A 17485-nucleotide genomic window follows, 5' to 3' on the forward strand; every position below is an offset into this window, starting at 1 on the left:
TGCATTATCGCTCAGAAGTCACTGATGGTTGACTCTACATGACAATAGGGTGCAAGAGCAGTATTTCAGCTCTGTTATTAATACCTATTTAAATACGGTAATGGTATGGATATGGATTGGACTTTGGGTTTTAGCAGAGGAGCACAGCCTGTGTCCTGTGATTCATGGATGTTTAATGTATCCTTGTGTAACGTGTGCTGCCTGAGGAAGGCAGGGGCTGATGGCCCAGTGTTGGCTACTGGACTAGAGGCGGGAGGATGAGGAACTCTTAGGAGTGGGTGTGGAGGTATGCAGATGCTGCAAGATGGTTTTTAAGCACAAGCCTGCTTGGTTAAAGTTTGTGGTTAAAGTTTTAGGAGATGTCAGAGGATGCTTTTTGTACTACTTCATTCAATAACAAGGCCTGACTGTACCTGGATTCCTTTGTCATCCTTTGGTATCCCATTCTTCTCTCTTCCCTGTTTTCAGGCCTGGCACCCCTCCTCTCTCTGCCTTTCAGTTCTCCTGGGGCTTTCCATGACCATGGCAGGTTCCTTATCTCTACAGCATGCCCAGCCCTGTTGGCAGAGCTGCTCAGACCCTGCCTGATACTAACTAGTCTGTTGCACTGGGGCTCTTTTAAACTCCAACCTGTCATATTTAAACAAAGCTGCGAAAATTGACTTATCTACAGCTCAGTGGGGTTACTCACACAGGTGTAACTCTCCTACTTGCTGGTACTCCCCTTCTTCCAGTATAAATCAAGACAGACTGTGAAAATTCATTTTAAATTTAATGTCTAGGACTGGATCTTGGACCTTTATGACACTGAGAAGTAACCACATTGCTTTTAATGTCCTTATATCCTGTCTCCTGGAGGGCTGCTGCTGAGCAGCGCAGTGTGACCGAATTGCTAGCCAAACTTCCAAAGAGCTGGATTTGGCAGAGGTCTGCAGGTTAAAACCAGCCTCAGCCGACAGTGGTCAGGGGAGCCAGCTCAGGTGGTGGCAATAAATTATACTATAATTTAATAAATTATATTTTTAATAATTAATTTAATAAATTATACTATAATTTTTATATATTTATACTAAATATAACTCCCAGCAATAAATTATAGCTGCAGCTCCACTTCAGAGCTGAGGCTCAGAAGGAGCATTGGTGTGAAAACCTAGCTGTTCCTGCAGGGAGCAGCTTTTTTCGAGGTGGGTCAGAGTAAGGATGTCTGCAGCCTCCTTATCTATCGCCCGATTGCTGTACGGCAAACAAAATGCCTCTTTGGCACTCTGCTGTGCTGCAGCTAGGAGGGCAGGATGGGCTGTGCAAGGGATGCTTCCCACTAGCGTCTGACCTGAAATAGGTCAAGGAGCTTATGGGAGTTGAGCTGGCAGTTAAGGTGGAGAGAATTATTCTCGCCTGAGTTTGCACTCTGTGCTGTTGCAGAGGGGAAGGCTGCAGATCTTTAATTCGTACACCTGTGCCTTCCCTAGCAGGACCAATCTGACAGCTTGCACAGATGCACCTTTAAAAGGCATCCACTTTTTCTGGCCCCACTTCTGTCCCAGCCTGGAGGTACCCGATGCAGTGCCCAGCAATTGGTGGCTCTTATTCAGGGCAGTCTGCGGGCTTGTTCCTGCCCCCAGCAGTGCGTGTTATCCTCGCCCCAGGGGCAGGCAGGCGGCCAGTGCTTTGCCTGAGGCTGAGGGCCCTTGTCCAGGTCTGTGCACTCACCCGGCAGCTGGGCACTCAGCGTTCAGCTCTGTGGGACTGCGAGATGCTCCTGAGTGCCATCCAAACCCTGAGAGGAGGTGTAAGAGAGAGCAGAGGCACCATCTGACATTTCCCCTTCTTTCTTGCTCTCAGAATGATTTGTGTGACGAGGCAGAAAAATCTTTACAGGAGCCCAGCCGTGAGGCGGGCAGCCCCAGAGGAGAACCACACAGCCTGAGCCAGGAGCCTACGGGTTAACGCGCAGCACCGGGTTTGGGTCACCCCAGGCTTGAGGAACAGCCCAGATGAAACAAAGTACCTTCTGCCCAGCTGGGGCGCAGATAAAAGATCCCATGGCATTTCTTGTGAAGCCTGGAGGAGACTGCCAGTGCTGAAGCTGAACTCTCTCTGCCAACAAACAAAACTGTCTTTAAACTCCGAGGCTGTGTGTGAGCTATTGTTGGGGACATAATGGCTTCTCTGTTTCCCTGCACAGTCACTGCTCTGCAAACACACCACTAGTCTCTTTTAAAAGTAGTTGAGTGTAAATTAAGTTCTGAACCAGAGAAGAGGTTTCACCCATTTACTTTTCCCTGCCCTTGTTTGACGTTTGTTGACAGAACAGCACATAACAGTAGATTTACACCCTGGTTTGAGTTGCCTTCCTTGGGGGTGGACATCTTTTGTGCTGACTGAGACTCACAGACACAGGGCTTGGATAAAAAATGGGTACATACCTTCTTTCTAAAATAACAGGAGTGGGGGTAAAGCTGTGCTGAGGGGCAGTGCTTGCTAATCTCCTCCCTCTGAGGAGTGTTTCAGTTTGGCTGGCCTGGCCTGTTTCCTCTAGTTAGGTCAGCATTGGCACACTCACTGTTTCCTAGTCCTGCGTATGCCGCTGCTGCAAGGCACCAAATGCTGCTCTGACTGCTGGAGGTTGCGCTACCTGGGGCTGTTGAACATCCACAGAGGGTGAGGTTGGTGGATCCTCTCTTCACTCACAGTGCCATGGATTGGTTTGTCTCTGAGGAAAGCAGATGCTTCGGTAAGGTAAAGGGTATCTTGACTATTGCACAAGTATCATAGGCATGGTGAAAAGCCAAACCTGTGCTACGCAGGGGGAGGTTGGTCCCTGAAGGTGATTTGATGAATTTAGATCTTTTTGATGGAACAATTCTGTAATGGGAAAGAAAATGGGTCAAAGAGTAGTTCAAGCCATATTTCATGAACTGTCAGTCCTAGCGAGATATCACTGACTTTCCATTCCCTCAATAGCTCTTGACTTAGCTTGGTGTGTGTCTGGAATACGCTTGCTGCAGATCGTCTCTGTGATCTATTCTCACCCACCAATGAAGTGCAACCCTGTGCACCCCATGAGCAACTTTCTGCAGGAGGGGGAAGCATGGAGAAATAGGAACTGGCCGCCACCTTCTAGAAGTGGCAGGCTCATTGGAGAGGCATTCTGGCCAAGGACCCTGAGCAGAAGGGGGTGCTATGCTTGCTCTGGGGTGCACCAAATAGAGTCTTGTTATTGACTAAGATGTGTATTGTACTGGTTAGTGGCAACCTCTTGGACAGGGAGGGACTTCTTCAAAGCCATGGCATTTAAAAGCAGGTAATATGAAGTTAAAGCTCTGAATTTTTCCACTGAAGATGATGCAAATCATAACTAACACCAGTTATGTTCTGCTCATCTGACCTATGTAACTGCTGTTGTTTTGGGGTGTGAAAGATAAGACAGGTGTATCTTATATAGAGATATCAACCAGGTGATAGCTGCTGGCTTGGGGCCTTTTCACTGCAGGGGCTATAGCACTTCAGAGCTGTTACCAAAGGGCTTCCAGGAGTCTCTAGGGTCCCCATCCTTCCCAACAGAGAAGCAACTTAAATATTTGCTGATAGCTAAAATCCTCAGAGAATAAAGTCACAGAGCAAATAGTTCTCTTGTTGACATTATTCACTTCCTCATCTTCTAGAAGATCCCCTCCCCTCTTGATAGTCACTTTCACTTCAAAGCAGGACTTTGCCCTAATGGAACTGTCAAGGCCAGAATTGGGCTCACCTCTCCTCGTTGTTCCTTGTAAAACCGCCCTTCCACGTGCAGAGCCATCAACTGCCAGGGAGAGAGGGGAAATGGTGGATATGAAAGAAGATAGGTGAAAAGACTCCTCTTGTGCCTGATCATCTGTTCCCTAGCTCCCACATACCCCAGAAGCAGCAAGATTGATGATCCTGTCTCTTCCCACAGAAAGATGAAGAAGCGCTGTGTGGTGGCTGTAGTCCTGACTGTAGTCCTACTGGGGCTCATCTTGTTCCTGGGACTCTTCTTCGGACTGCGCTCTGACTCAGAGGACACACACACCTATAAGAGGGCGGCTGTGGCTACAGACGCGGGGCAGTGCTCAATAATTGGAAGGTACCCGCTAATTCTGCTGTGACTCTTGCTATCACTGACAGCTCTTGCACAAGACAAAACTGTTCTGTTCTGTTTTCCTGGTGTGTGCAGGTGCAACCCTGGCAGCTGCACAGCACAGATACTCTCATCTCCCTGTAGAATGAGGAGGCCGTAACAAAACCTGGGCTCTCATGATGCCCAAACAATGTTACTGCAGTCACTCAAAGATAGTACGGTAGACAAAGATTCCCTAGGCACAGAAAGTACAGGAATGAGAGATGTTTTTCAAGCTTTTCTTAAAATTTGTTCTTCAGTTCCAGATGCAAGTGATGCAGATTTCAGGCTCCTTCGAGCTGTCGTTTCCGAAGTAATGAGTGTGGCTGGGATGTCAGCCTCCCCCATGTACTTTGACACATCTTGCTATCTTCAAGCTAGATTGTATGCCTCTCAATTGAGGGGTGATCTGGTCTGTACCCAGACCATTAGGATTTCTTCTCCAAGGAGACAGAAGCTCAAACATCCTATTCCTGGGAACCTTTAGACCAGGTGTGGATGAAAGTTCCTTAGAGAGAGTCTGTAATATCTTCTCTGATGAGTTGACTGATGAGTGACATGTCACCATAAGATGCCTTCTCTGCTGTGCCTCAGGGACATCCTTCAGCAAGGTGGATCTGCGGTAGATTCTGCAATTGCAGCTCTGCTCTGTGTGGGACTCATGAACGCTCACAGCATGGGCATTGGAGGGGGACTGTTCTTTACCATCTACAACAGCACAGGTAAGGAATAAGGCCATACACATCTGGAACAGGTCCACCCATCTATCTAAAGCACAGAGGGGTTATTTATGCTACCTGAGTCAAGGTAAGAGGCTGACTCTCCTAGTCTCTGTAGGACCCTGCTGTCCTCAAAATATCTGCCAAGAAACTGGCTCCAATGATCAGACTTACTCAGCACAGACCATGCCTGGGTGCTGAGTTCAGAGCTAATCATCTTGTTTCCTTCCTGTCTTTAAAGGAAAAGTGGAAATCATTAATGCAAGAGAGGTGGCACCAAAAAGAGCCTCGGAGGCCATGTTTGGGAACAACACACAGCTCTCTCTGAAAGGTATGGCAAAGGTTATTTCACTGCTTTGGGGGTCCACACAGCTCCAACATTAGCTGCTACTGACCTGTCTGGATAAAGAACATTTTTTATGGTTATGTTCTTGCATATCTACAGAATTTCTCACCTGCATCTTGCCGAAAATGTCCTCTATGCAGTCTTTTAAAGGCTAACAGATATGCCCAGCTCTACCTCCTACTCCATTAATCGTTTTTTGTTTTCTTGCTTTGGAAAACTAATAAATTCTTTGTCTGCTCCAGGAGGATTGTCCATCGCTGTTCCCGGAGAAATCCGTGGCTATGAACTGGCTCACAAACGTCATGGCAGGCTGGCGTGGAAAGACCTGTTTATGCCCAGTGTCAAGTTGGCAAGAGAAGGATTCCCTATTGGGAAAGGCCTTGCAGCAGCCATCAAATCAAGAGAGACGTCAATTGAAAACAACCCCTCACTGTGGTAGGTAGAGAAGTCTCACTGTGGCAGGTAGAGTAGTTGCAGATCTGTGCAGAGAAATTTGGGGTTACTGCATCCTAGCTGAAGAATCTGTGTTTCTGTAATGTAATGTTTGTGAGCCTGTGCCTGCCCTGCAGTGGCTGTACTCACTGCACCTGCTGATGTTCCAGCTCCCTGAAGGTGTTAAATTATGTGGCCAATTTTGGGGATGTTCATTCCTGGCTTTTAAAGGGGGAGATAAATTCTACTCTTAAAGTCCATTTGTCTGAGCAGAGATGGAGCTGAAGTACATGCTGGGATGCATCTGTCAAATGGCGATGTTTGTCTGAATCCTCAGCCTTTCCTCAGGCTGTAAGTGCACTAAACTAATATTACCTGCATTTGGGGCAATTGCAGGATATATTTTTCTCCTTGAACATCTCATCTGCTGTCAGGCAGTGGGTTGCTGGGTCATCTCTTCCTCTACAGTCAGCCTTCCCAGAGCGATGCTTCCGATCATCTACTTCTGGCAATGGCTGTGAACACAGAGGATTTTAAATACACTTCCTCTTACAGTCCCATGGTGTCTGTGTCCAGCCCCACTGGAGATCATGCTTAATCTTTTCTTTTCCTGCCAGCTGCAGGTTGGTTTGCAATTCCAAATGGGATGTACAGTCTGGACTCCTGTACTTCCATCTGGCAGGTCCACAGCATCATATCCATGATCCCTGATGAGGGAGCTAGAAAGGGACCTGTCTACTTGGAAGTGCTCTGACCATCAGGAATCAGAATGCATTCTCTTGGACTCACTGGAAGCTTTGAGCCTTTTAGCTTCATAGTCTGTGCTCTGAAACTGAACTGCTTGAGTTCAAGGACTATGGTCTCTCGTGGGCATCTTGAAGCAGTTAACGCCATGGGCAGGTAGGAAGGGTGGCCTGCCTTGGTAACAAAGATTCACACTCCCTCCAATAGACTTCACTGAAAAAATTCTGAGCAATGTGGAATCCCAGGTCAGAAAACCACTGTTCAGTTATATGTCCCGATGCAAGGACAGTTCCTCTCCTCTCCACAAAGGCACTAGCATGAGCAGTCGAATACTGTGTCAGCTGATACAGCTACGCGTAGTTTTGAACGTGTCTCTCAGATGTGATCTTCTCAATCTTCTTTCTCCATTAGCGAAGTGTTCTGCAGAGGAGGGAAAATTCTGCAAGAGGGTGATATTGTCAAGATGCCTAAACTAGCCGACACATATGAGACTATAGCCAATGAAGGAGCAGATGCCTTTTACACAGGAAGCCTGGCAAAACAGATCATCGCTGACATCCAGAGTGTAGGTGAGAAACAGGACATCTGTTCAAAATAGCGTGAGTGCCTGACTGCTGCAGCTCAGCATCCAGGGAGGAGCTGGTGACCTGCAGAAGCCTTGGCAGCAGGTCAGGCCTGCTGCCTGAAATGCCACCTCTGAGACCTGTGGCAACAGGAGGCACAAGAGAAGCTGTTTTAGTACTTTAATGGATGTGTTTGAAACCCAATTAGAAATGGGGGGTAGATACTGTACATTTTCGCACCATATAGTCTAGCAAGTCTTATGTGTTCCTGGGCATCACATAGTGGATACATGCTGTTTACAGAGCCTAAGTCCAGCAAGTTACCGTCCCTGGCGGGTTGCATAAGAAAAGGTTGGATTTGATACTTAGGGACCTGGTTTAGTGGGTGATACTGGTGGTAGGGGGATAGTTGGACCAGGTGATCTTGGAGGTCTTTTCCAACCTTAATTATTCTATGATTCTTTAAGTTTCTACCTGAAACAATACATACGTGGTCCTGTAAACTCTTAAGTTGTTTAATCTCTCAATGCCACTAGATGGTGGCAGTACCCTATCCTTGCTAGTTAGCATTGGCTAGCTTCAGAGAAACTCACGGGCATAAGTCATTTCCTGGATTTATTTGTGATGATTAATTACTGTCTTCCCCTTTCTGATAAAAAAAAAAAAAAAAAACAAAAAAAAAAACAATGGAATGTACCTGTTATTCTGTTTGTTGGGTAGCACAAAACATCTGCACCCAAAAGCTGCATCCTTCCCCTGTAAGGAGTGTTCTTAAGGACATTTTGTTCCCTGCCATTGCTGGTGTCTTTTGTAGAAATAGATGGATCACCAGATTTTTGGCTGCTGCAAATCAATCCAACTTCAAGCTTAGACTACCTGAGCCTTGGCTGGATCTATCAAGGAATAAATCCATCTCCTGTGCACCTATCTTTGCTCCCTTTACCTTGCAACTTTTTTGCTTTGTCTGTGTTCCCTCTTGACCTTACTGTGAAGCCTGGTATAAGAGTATGACCTCCTCTTCCCACCAGAGATCACAAACCCACGTCTATAGTTTCCTTCTCTGTTCCAGGGGGGATTGTCTCAATGGATGACCTGCGGGACTACAGTGCAACGGTGATTGAAGATCCCATACAGGTTACGCTTGGGGAGTTTACCCTCTACACGCCCAGTGCCCCCCTGAGCGGCCCAGTGCTAGCCCTCATTTTCAACATACTGAAAGGTGAGAGTGCCACTGAGCAGTGCCCTACTGGCAGCAGGAGCTGGGAGAGTTCCAAAGACAGCTGCTCTTTTGGTTATGGGAGCTGGGTCTCAATAGCCCTCCAGCAGATAGGTCTGAGACCCCAGAAAAGGATCAGAGATGTGGAAACATTCCTGGTCTACTTTAAACTCAGGGACATCACCTTTCTACCTGAAATAGAAGTGCAAGAGGAAAAATATGCTTCTGAATGCAGCACTTCCCAGGTACCTGAATGGGTGGAAATGAACTTGTACTTGCAGCTTCTTTAGAAAACATCTCCCCAGATACAAATCCTGCTGATGCCTCCCACAGTGCTCAAAACTACTAGAGCTCCTGTGCTCTCCATGCAGAGGTTAGGACAGTGCAGTGACTGCATCTCTGTAGAGACTCAGTTTCAAGATGATCCCATACAACAGTTTTATTAGCAGCCTGTTGACTATGTACTTTGCTTTGTGTTCACAGTGGTTTGTCTTCTGTTGCCAGGATATAATTTCTCTGCTGACAGCATCAAAACTGTGGAGAAGAAAGGTCTGACTTACCACCGCATTGTGGAGGCCTTTCGCTTTGCCTACGCCAAGAGGACTTTACTGGGAGATCCAAAATATGTCAACATTACAGAGGTACCTGGCAAAAGCCTTTTCTTTCTGCAACACCCAGGCTCCTGGAACATGGCTTTTTGGTTTTGGGTGACTAAACGTTGTCAGGGATGCTCTGCACCACCTGCTATTGACAGGCACTGAAATATCTCTGAATCAAAATGGGAAGTCCTTATGCGACTCATGGCTGAGCTGTGAGGGATATAAATGGAGGAAACCTTCCTGCTATTAGGAAAAGCAAAATCCTCAATTGACCAGGAGCATTTCAGTATATTTAGGGCTAACCCTCCCATTTTTCATAGTCTTTGGAGTCATTGCCTAGATGATACTCTCAGCACCCTTGTGGCTCTCTAACCACAGTCCTACCTATAGTAAATGGACCTACGGATGAGAAGGGGTGAGGCAGGAAACCTGCTTTTTCCAACTTCACACTTTGTGCTTTTACTTCTGTGATTCTCCAAAAGCAGCAGGATCTGAGCACAGCCCAGCTTGATGGACACAAATTTGCAACTTACCAAGCAATGATCAGAGCTTGCCTTGGTCTAGTCCTCTCAACCTGACCCCTCTTCTCTCATCTCTGAAGCAAGTGTAACAGTGCTTGCCTACACCTTACAGCAGTGTTGAGGACAGCTTTCCATAGATCTGCAATAATGGATGCTGATTAACTTCCCACATAAAGGGGCGCATTGTACAGCTTCTTCCATGACTCTTTGGTACAGTGTCCATCTTTCAAGAAGGAGGAAAAGCCCTGCTGGAAAAATATAGCCTCACTGCTGGGATTTGCCACACTTCTGTGGTCTGAAGTGTTGGATATCAGCCTCATACATGTCTCTTAAACTTAATCTGCTGAGTAACTGCATTGGATTTCTCTGACAGGCAATCAGAAACATGACGTCCGAGTTCTTTGCTGATAGTCTCCGAAGAAAAATCACAGACAACACTTCCCATCCAGTTGACTACTACGAGCCAGTATATTACACTCCAGATACTGCCGGTACATCCCACCTCTCCATTGTGGCTGATGATGGCAGTGCTGTGTCCGCCACCAGCACCATCAACCAATAGTATGAGCTCAGACATTACTTCTGTTAGGCCTCTGCCATCTTCCTAGTGGTGGTTCTGTGGTTGGTATAAAACATCGCTGTCATCTCCGTAGCGGGGCTGTGATGGGTAGCACTGTTGATGGGCACTTCTGCTAAGCTTACAGGTCAGTTCTTAATGCTGAGACTTGCGTAGTTGGGTCAGAGGACAGGATATGTGAAGTGGGGTCCTCTGTCATGTTGGGTTCACCCACTGAGGAAATATCCACTGCATCTGGATTTTCTCATAAGCAGTGGTATCACTGCAGGCTCTGATTTCCCAGGCATCTGGAAAGAATTTGAGCTAATGCAGCTGGTCTGAAAGCACAGTATTTGTCTAGAGTGCTGTCAGGAAGAGCTGTGTTCTGTATACATGGCCTGAAGCTGGGGGAGGGTGGGAGGTTCTTTCTGTCCATAGAAAATGTCACTTGACACATCTAAGCACGACCCCAACCATTTCCAAAGATGGCAGTCTCTGAACTACGCTGCCTCTGAATGGAGTGCAGTACTGCCTGGTTGGAGGGGGATTAATTGTATTTTGCTGCTGTGCTTTTCTTCCCCTCAGGGTCCTTGCAGGGGAGCTACGCAGCAGGATGCTGGGCTGCCTTTCCTCTTTGTGTAGCTGTGTGCTCACAGTATAAACTGCTTCCTTCCCCCAAGGGGTGACAGAATGTCCTTTGCAACACAAGGGAGTGGAGAGTTCCTCCCATCAAATTCCAGTTTTCACATTGCAGTAATTCACCTGAAGCTTGTCCTGGATTTCCTCTGATCTTCACGTGTCTGCGCTAACTTGTTTTGTCTAGCTTTGGCTCTGACGTACGATCCAACGTGAGCGGAATCATATATAACGATGAGATGGATGACTTCAGCTCACCTTACATAATCAATGGATTTGGGATACCTCCTTCTCCAGCAAATTTCATAGCACCAGGTAGCTGTAAACTACCTTCCTGACTCCATCCTGTATCTCTATCTTGCATACTAAGGCTGTGGTATCTGCAAGGTAGGCTGCAGCATGTTTGAAATCAGCCACAGATCTGGGGCTTTCTGCAGAGTGGAGGTGAACATGAGGCACGTGGCATCCCTGCCAAAAGTGCACTCCCAGCCTCCTCTGGTATACCCTGAAGAAGGAGAAGCCATCTGAAGAAAACCTCCTGGGCACGCCTCCTTCCAGCAACCAGAAATCCTTTTGCAGGGAGCTCAGAGCATATCAAGTGAAATGACTTGGGGATATGAAAGATTTCTTTGAACTTACTAGTAGGAGGGAGGCAGCAGCAGGAGCTGACTGCTAAGTGTTACACGGCCCTATCCAGCCTTATCCCTGTGCTGTTGTGGGTTCTGTAGGACAGCTCCAGACAGACTTATTTCATGCACCTAACCAAGCACCCTGCCTGCTCCATCACTGCTTCCTGCAGTGGGCTTGGGGTTCTGTCACCCTCCTGTACCATGTTTTGGAGAGAGACAGGGAAGTGATAGGAAGTCCCACAGTTTAGAGGAGGCAGCTGCATGATGGACAATCCCAACTGGGACAGAACCATGGAGGCAGGCACCTTCAGCCTCTGCACAAAATACCAGGGTTCAGCTTTGCATTGTGGTAGCAACAAGATGTGTACAGGGGACACTGGGACCGCCAAGGGATGAACAAGACCGCCTGAGTCAGGAAGGTGGATATGGAGGCTCTGGGTTTAGATGTGGAGTGGGAGCCGGCAGTCTGTAAGCTACAGGTGGAAAGCTGAGCCTCTGTTGCATCTGTCCCCGACAGGTAAACAGCCGATGTCCTCCATGTGCCCCTCCATCTTGGTGGACAAATCAAAAAAGGTCAGGATGGTGGTTGGTGCTTCTGGAGGAACAAAAATAACCACAGCAACAGCACTGGTATGTGATGATGTGGGCAATCTGGGGGCAAAGGTGAGGCAAAACAAAGTGGGGGAGAGGCAGTGTTTGGGGTTAAGGGGTTCATGCCTATGATATGACCATAGCCATGGCTCCCTGCTGCAGGCCTGGGGGCTGAAAGAAAGGTTCATGCCTGGCCTTCTGAGGGCCAGGCCTTCAACCCCAACTCCTGCTTGCCAGAGCGTCAAAGGGTCTCTCAATAAATTACTTCAGTGACTCTGGGTTTTTCCTTTGGCAAATTGTTCTTAACACTTGTAGGAGATTTATGACTTTGGTTTAGCTTTGACTTCTGAATTGCCATGAACTCTTTTCCTAGTTTAGAGTCATTCTCATCCAACCCCCCAAACTTCAGGTGAAAGTCATGCAGAGTAGCTAAATAAGAACTTAGGCCAGGCATGGTATCATCTGAGAGACAGGCTCTTTGTGACCTGCTGTGGCAGCCAGTCAAAGGCCCAGATAGACCAAAAATGACTGTAGGGGAAAGCAGTCCCCAGTGCTAGTGCACACAGCCATCCAGAGCACCAGGCTGCAGCCTGCTTTCTGGCTAAGGCAGGGGAAAAGGCTCTGAAACAACTGCTGCAAGCAGTTTTCAAAGCCCTTCATCCTGAGGCTGTTTTCACTTGCCAGCAGCTCCAACCTGCAGTCTAAGCAAATGGGGATGAGCCAGGTTTATGGAAACTGGTTGCACAGTAGCAAGAAACTGTAACTGTACATTCGCACTGACGTGACTGCTGCTTGTCTAAATAAGTCAGCTTGGGCTTACTCACAGCAGGATAAATCCAGCTTGAGGATCTGGTCCTTCTCCTGTGTTCATTTTAGCCAGTCTTGGTCTCTTTGTGTGGAATTCATCCTAAGCGTATACAAGCTGACTTGCTGCAATGTACCTGTGTTTTTGTTAGCCAAGAGAGGGAGTGCTGAAAGCAGCAGGAATTAGAAATTACATATTTTATGTGCTCTAGTGAACATCCTTCAGAAGTCTCTGCCTTTGTTGCTGCAAGGGTGAGATCTCTTTGAAGGCAACTAACTAACATTAAGGCTTTTTTGCGACTCTTAGACGATCATCAATTCCATCTGGTTTGGCTATGATGTGAAGAAAGCAGTGGAAGAGCCCAGAATTCATGATCAGCTGTTTCCCAATATCACGGAGCTTGAGGAGCAAATAGAGGAGGTTTGTCTGGCTTGAGGCTGGGTTGTATATGAGCTTTTTGTGTGGTGCTGGTGTTCTATTGTTGGGAAGGCATGTGTGTGTAGAAAATCGTGATGTGTTGCCAAATTTCCTAGGTAAGCAGTATTAAAGCTGGCACAAGTGCGGTACTGGGTCACAGTGAGCTGTTCAAAGTGTACTTATAGTCTGTCATATGGTTTTAAAGCCTAATGCATTCAAGCATGAGCTGTATCTGAAACTGAGGCTATATTTCTTCCAGCTGTTTGGCTCGAAGTACTTGCAAAACAGCAAGGATACTATTTTGCTTCAGGGCCTGAAGCATCCAAACAGTCTAAATCAGGTGACCCTCAGGAAACTCATGTTCTGTTGTGCTACCTCCTCACAAATCCTGAAGTGCTGCTGCAGAGCTAGCAAGGAAGAATTCACAGAGGGACCCAAGAACAGATGTGAAAATATTCTCACAGAAAAGGTCTCTGCAGCACTGTCAGTCTGAGAGCTGATGGCAGGATTCACCTTGCCTTTGGGGACCCAGGAGTTGGACTTGATGATCCTAGTGGGTCCCTTCCAACTCAGATATTCTATGAAATGTTACTTCCAGCTGTCAGTCATTATACAAGTATGCTCTTTGACCTGAAGTCACGCTCTTTGACCTGAGCACACACTCAACACCACAAATGCCGCACCTTCTCAATTCCACCTGAAAACCAGTGCATCCTAGAAAGCAGAAGGAAGAAGAGAGACAGCATGTAGTTTTAGGAGACGTACCTAATACAGGCACTGTATGCTTGGGTAGTCATGGAGGATTCAGGTCACAGACTACAGCACATGAGCAGTTTCTCCTGTTGTCCTCATGCACTTCTGCATTTCAGGGTATAGAAGAACAACTAAAGAAGAGAAAACATGACACCACACGAGTAACTGGCGGTGCGGTTGTGCAAGCCATTCTCAGAACAGATGATGGATGGGCTGCAGCCTCCGATTCCCGGAAAGGTGGCTTCCCTGCAGGCTACTGACCTGGTTCAGCTCCTTTTTGTCAGTGATCTAGTGACACTGAGGTGTGTCTGGGGGGGGAAGATCCTTTAGGTCTGCAACTCAGGGAATTCTCACAGGAAAGAGAACAAATTTGCCTTCTATTGACAGAGCTGGGACTGATGTTCTCAACAGCCATGCCTAATGCCACAGCAGTGTGCTAAGACAAACATGTCTACCAGGACATGACCTCATTGAAGAATCTGTTCTGCTTTGAAGAGTTTGATTCCTGCCTCCTCTCCATCCCACGAAGTCAGATTGGGTACCTAGTTTTTGAAGAAGGTCCAGCTCACCCAAGCTGCAGAAAGTGTTTTGTTTGCACAGTTTCAGCTACCACAGTTTCAGTGTCCCTGTCACAGCTAGAGAAGAGATTTGTTTCTTGTTGAGTAGAGGAGTTACAGGACCATGGGAACTGGGTTTTCTAAGTTACAAACTAATTGATCTGTGCCACAGTGGTGAGCTCAGCTCTAGCCTGGGATAAACCTTCACAAACTCACCACTATGTCTTTTAACAAAAGATGTTTCTGCTTTTCACTTCAGTTGATTAATGGAGATGGATGGGTAACTTGGGAAGTGGCTTCAAACTTTCTTATATTTCTGTTGAGAAGGTCTAAAGGGAAGATACTACCTGTAAAACTCTGAGCACAATTAAAATAAATAAAAACGGAGCCACATATTTTTCTTGCCTGCACAGTTGATATTGCCAAAAGGGATGGTGAGAGTCGGCATGAAAGAAGCTCTTTAGAGATTTTTCTCTTTTGTTCACTCCTTTGATGAAGCTATGAATTTAAAAGATGATAAAGTGTCCAAAACAAATTTTTCTCCAGTTTTCTTCCTACCACATCATACTGCAGACCTGGACTACCAGAGTCTGTGTAAATCAACCCTCTGAAAAAGGGAACACTGCAGTTACTCATTTGAAGGTAAGTTGTAGTTAATCAGACAATGACCTCTCAGAAATCTGTTCTGATACAGAACAGCTAACAGTGTCTGCCGCTGTGCATGAGTGGATTTTGGTGTTCACCTACCAGCATGGACTATCATATCGTATTATATATCAGATCAGATAAACTTAGCCTGAGATCAAAAAATGAGTGTTCCCAGATATTTGTACACTCCAGGGATGTTTATGAAATCTTGGAAACACAGGTGACAGTAAGTGATATTATCTATGTGCCTTGTTGAAACTTCCTGTCAATTTGTAAGAAATGTATTGAAGGAAAAAAAAAAAAAGATTTTAGGCATCATGCAACCAATAGTTTTTGGAATTGAGGCGAGTCTAGTTTCAAGGTAGAAGTGATAACTAGGTAGACCATGGTTAAATCAAGTGTTTATGACTGAGATTCACGTTTGCTTGTATCACTCCCACAAAACGAGTGGCTTTTACCAAAAGTACCCTGGGATGTGCACTGTGCTCCTTTTTCCTGAGCTGTTACTGATGAGGATGTGTTCAGTGGAACTAAGACAATGATTGTTAACAATGTAGTCATTGTGTTCCTGGAAGAATGTGTTTGGTTTGTGGCCAGACCTGTACACTTTGTTTCACTGAACTGTGACTTCCCATTCTTGGAATTCCATGATGGGTGTCAGTGGCAGGCTGCAGTTTAAATGCACTCTGCAGGGCATTTTAGGAAACTTACATGTAGATACAAGTTCATGTATGGAGCAGCATCAGCCAGTTTGCTGGAAATTCTTGTCCCTTTAAACCTAGGACCAGCTGAGCTCTTTCTTGATCAAGTGAGATCTGAGAAAAAAGCAAATAAAATTATTGCAAAGCAAAATAAGCTTATTGAAACTTTACACTTGCTACAGTTAGTCTGATGTACAACACAGAAAGCATGTGCTCTGAAACTGGGCTGTTTTCTGGGAAATGACTGTTGGACAAACACACATTTTGAAACAAGCTTAACTGCTGCTGGGCTCCTTCTAATAGTTCACCGTATAGAAGTCATACTTTCCTTCCTGAATTTGTGAGATCTAGTCAGAAAACTTCCCAGTTATAAATAACCTGTTTTACATGACTTCCCTTCTGGAGACCTCAGCTACTACCACAGCTAAAACCACTTCTGCTTTAAACAACTCTTACAAATGCATTTGAATTCTTTACTGGATTGTTTTGTTTTGTTTTAAGGTATCACCACAAAGGACTGATTTATAAAACTAAGCAGGACTAAGGCTTGCTCTTGCATTCTTTAATTTTTAAAGCAAATTACCCTATGCTCTAGTGTTTACATCTTATTGGACATACCTGTACACAGGGCACACTCATCTGCCTCCTGCTTTGATTCCACGTTCTACTGCTTACGCTGCATTGAGGCTCTCTGTGTGTCTGTGTGGTTCATACTGTAAACCAGATCGTATGCTGCAGGCCATTCAATGTGTCTAAATGTTCAGGTACAAGACTTCTTCCTGCTTGTCTCCCGCCCCTTTGAATGTAACTGCCCCTTCTGCTTCTGAGCAGAGCCATAATGTCTTGATGTAAGCTGCCAGGTATAACGCAGGGTGCAGAGAACAGGACAGAATCACAGAATCACAGAATTTCTAGGTTGGAAGAGACCTCAAGATCATCGAGTCCAACCTCTGACCTAACACTAACAGTCCCCACTAAACCATATCCCTAAGCTCTACATCTAAACGTCTTTTGAAGACTTCCAGGGATGGTGACTCCACCACCTCCCTGGGCAGCCCGTTCCAGTGCCTAACAACCCTTTCAGTAAAGAAATTCTTCCTAACATCTAACCTAAAACTCCTATGGCGTAACTTTAGCCCATTCCCCCTCGTCCTGTCACCAGGCACATGGGAGAACAGGCCAACCCCCACCTCGCTACAGCCTCCTTTAATGTACTTATACAGAGCAATAAGGTCACCCCTGAGCCTCCTCTTCTCTAGGCTGAACAAGCCCAGCTCCTTCAGCCGCTCCTCATAGGACTTGCTCTCCAGGCCCCTCACCAGCTTCGTCGCCCTTCTTTGGACCCGCTCAAGCACCTCGATGTCCTTCTTGTAGCGAGGGGCCCAAAACTGAACACAGTATTCGAGGTGCGGCCTCACCAGAGCCGAGTACAGGGGGACGATCACCTCCCTAGCCCTGCTGGTCACACTGTTTCTGATACAAGCCAGGATGCCGTTGGCCTTCTTGGCCACCAGAGCACACTGCTGGCTCATATTCAGCCGACTGTCCACCATCACTCCCAGGTCCTTCTCTGCCTGGCAGCTCTCCAACCATTCCTCTCCCAGCCTGTAGTTCTGCTTGGGGTTATTGCGCCCCAGGTGCAGGACCCGGCACTTGGCCTTGTTGAACTGCATGCAGTTGACCTCAGCCCATCGGTGCAGCCTATCCAGATCCTCCTGCAGAGCCTTCCTACCCTCGAGCAGATCGACACACGCACCTAGCTTGGTGTCATCTGCAAACTTACTGAGGGTGCACTCAATGCCGTCATCCAGATCATTGATGAAGATGTTAAAGAGGACCGGCCCCAGCACCGAGCCCTGGGGGACGCCACTAGTGACTGGCCTCCAACTGGACTTGGCTCCATTTACCACAACT

The 17485-nt window shown here is 46.7% G+C and overlaps 1 protein-coding gene across 14 annotated transcripts in view; it reads left to right on the forward strand.

The window, feature by feature from the left end:
* The window catches only part of GGT1 (gamma-glutamyltransferase 1), a 61003-nt gene extending 46386 nt beyond the window's left edge, over positions 1-14617 (forward strand). For 10 of the 14 annotated variants that reach the window (XM_068701330.1, XM_068701325.1, XM_068701328.1 and 7 more), the window contains 12 exons: positions 3938-4105; positions 4733-4860; positions 5099-5188; positions 5446-5638; positions 6791-6948; positions 8012-8161; positions 8663-8799; positions 9652-9839; positions 10658-10785; positions 11617-11729; positions 12802-12915; positions 13782-14617. In XM_068701330.1, the coding sequence (XP_068557431.1) occupies positions 3938-4105; positions 4733-4860; positions 5099-5188; positions 5446-5638; positions 6791-6948; positions 8012-8161; positions 8663-8799; positions 9652-9839; positions 10658-10785; positions 11617-11729; positions 12802-12915; positions 13782-13925 (1711 nt within the window). In that variant the 3' untranslated portion in view covers positions 13926-14617. Of the gene's footprint in view, positions 1-2606; positions 2740-3714; positions 3846-3937; positions 4106-4732; positions 4861-5098; positions 5189-5445; positions 5639-6790; positions 6949-8011; positions 8162-8662; positions 8800-9651; positions 9840-10657; positions 10786-11616; positions 11730-12801; positions 12916-13781 lie in introns of those variants that run through there. The other 4 variants (XM_068701326.1, XM_068701336.1, XM_068701339.1 and 1 more) reach the window with 4 other exon arrangements.
* The last annotated feature ends 2868 nt before the right edge of the window (positions 14618-17485 follow it).

Source organism: Anas acuta, chromosome 17 (assembly GCF_963932015.1).
Source record: "Anas acuta chromosome 17, bAnaAcu1.1, whole genome shotgun sequence".
NCBI lineage: Eukaryota > Metazoa > Chordata > Aves > Anseriformes > Anatidae > Anas > Anas acuta.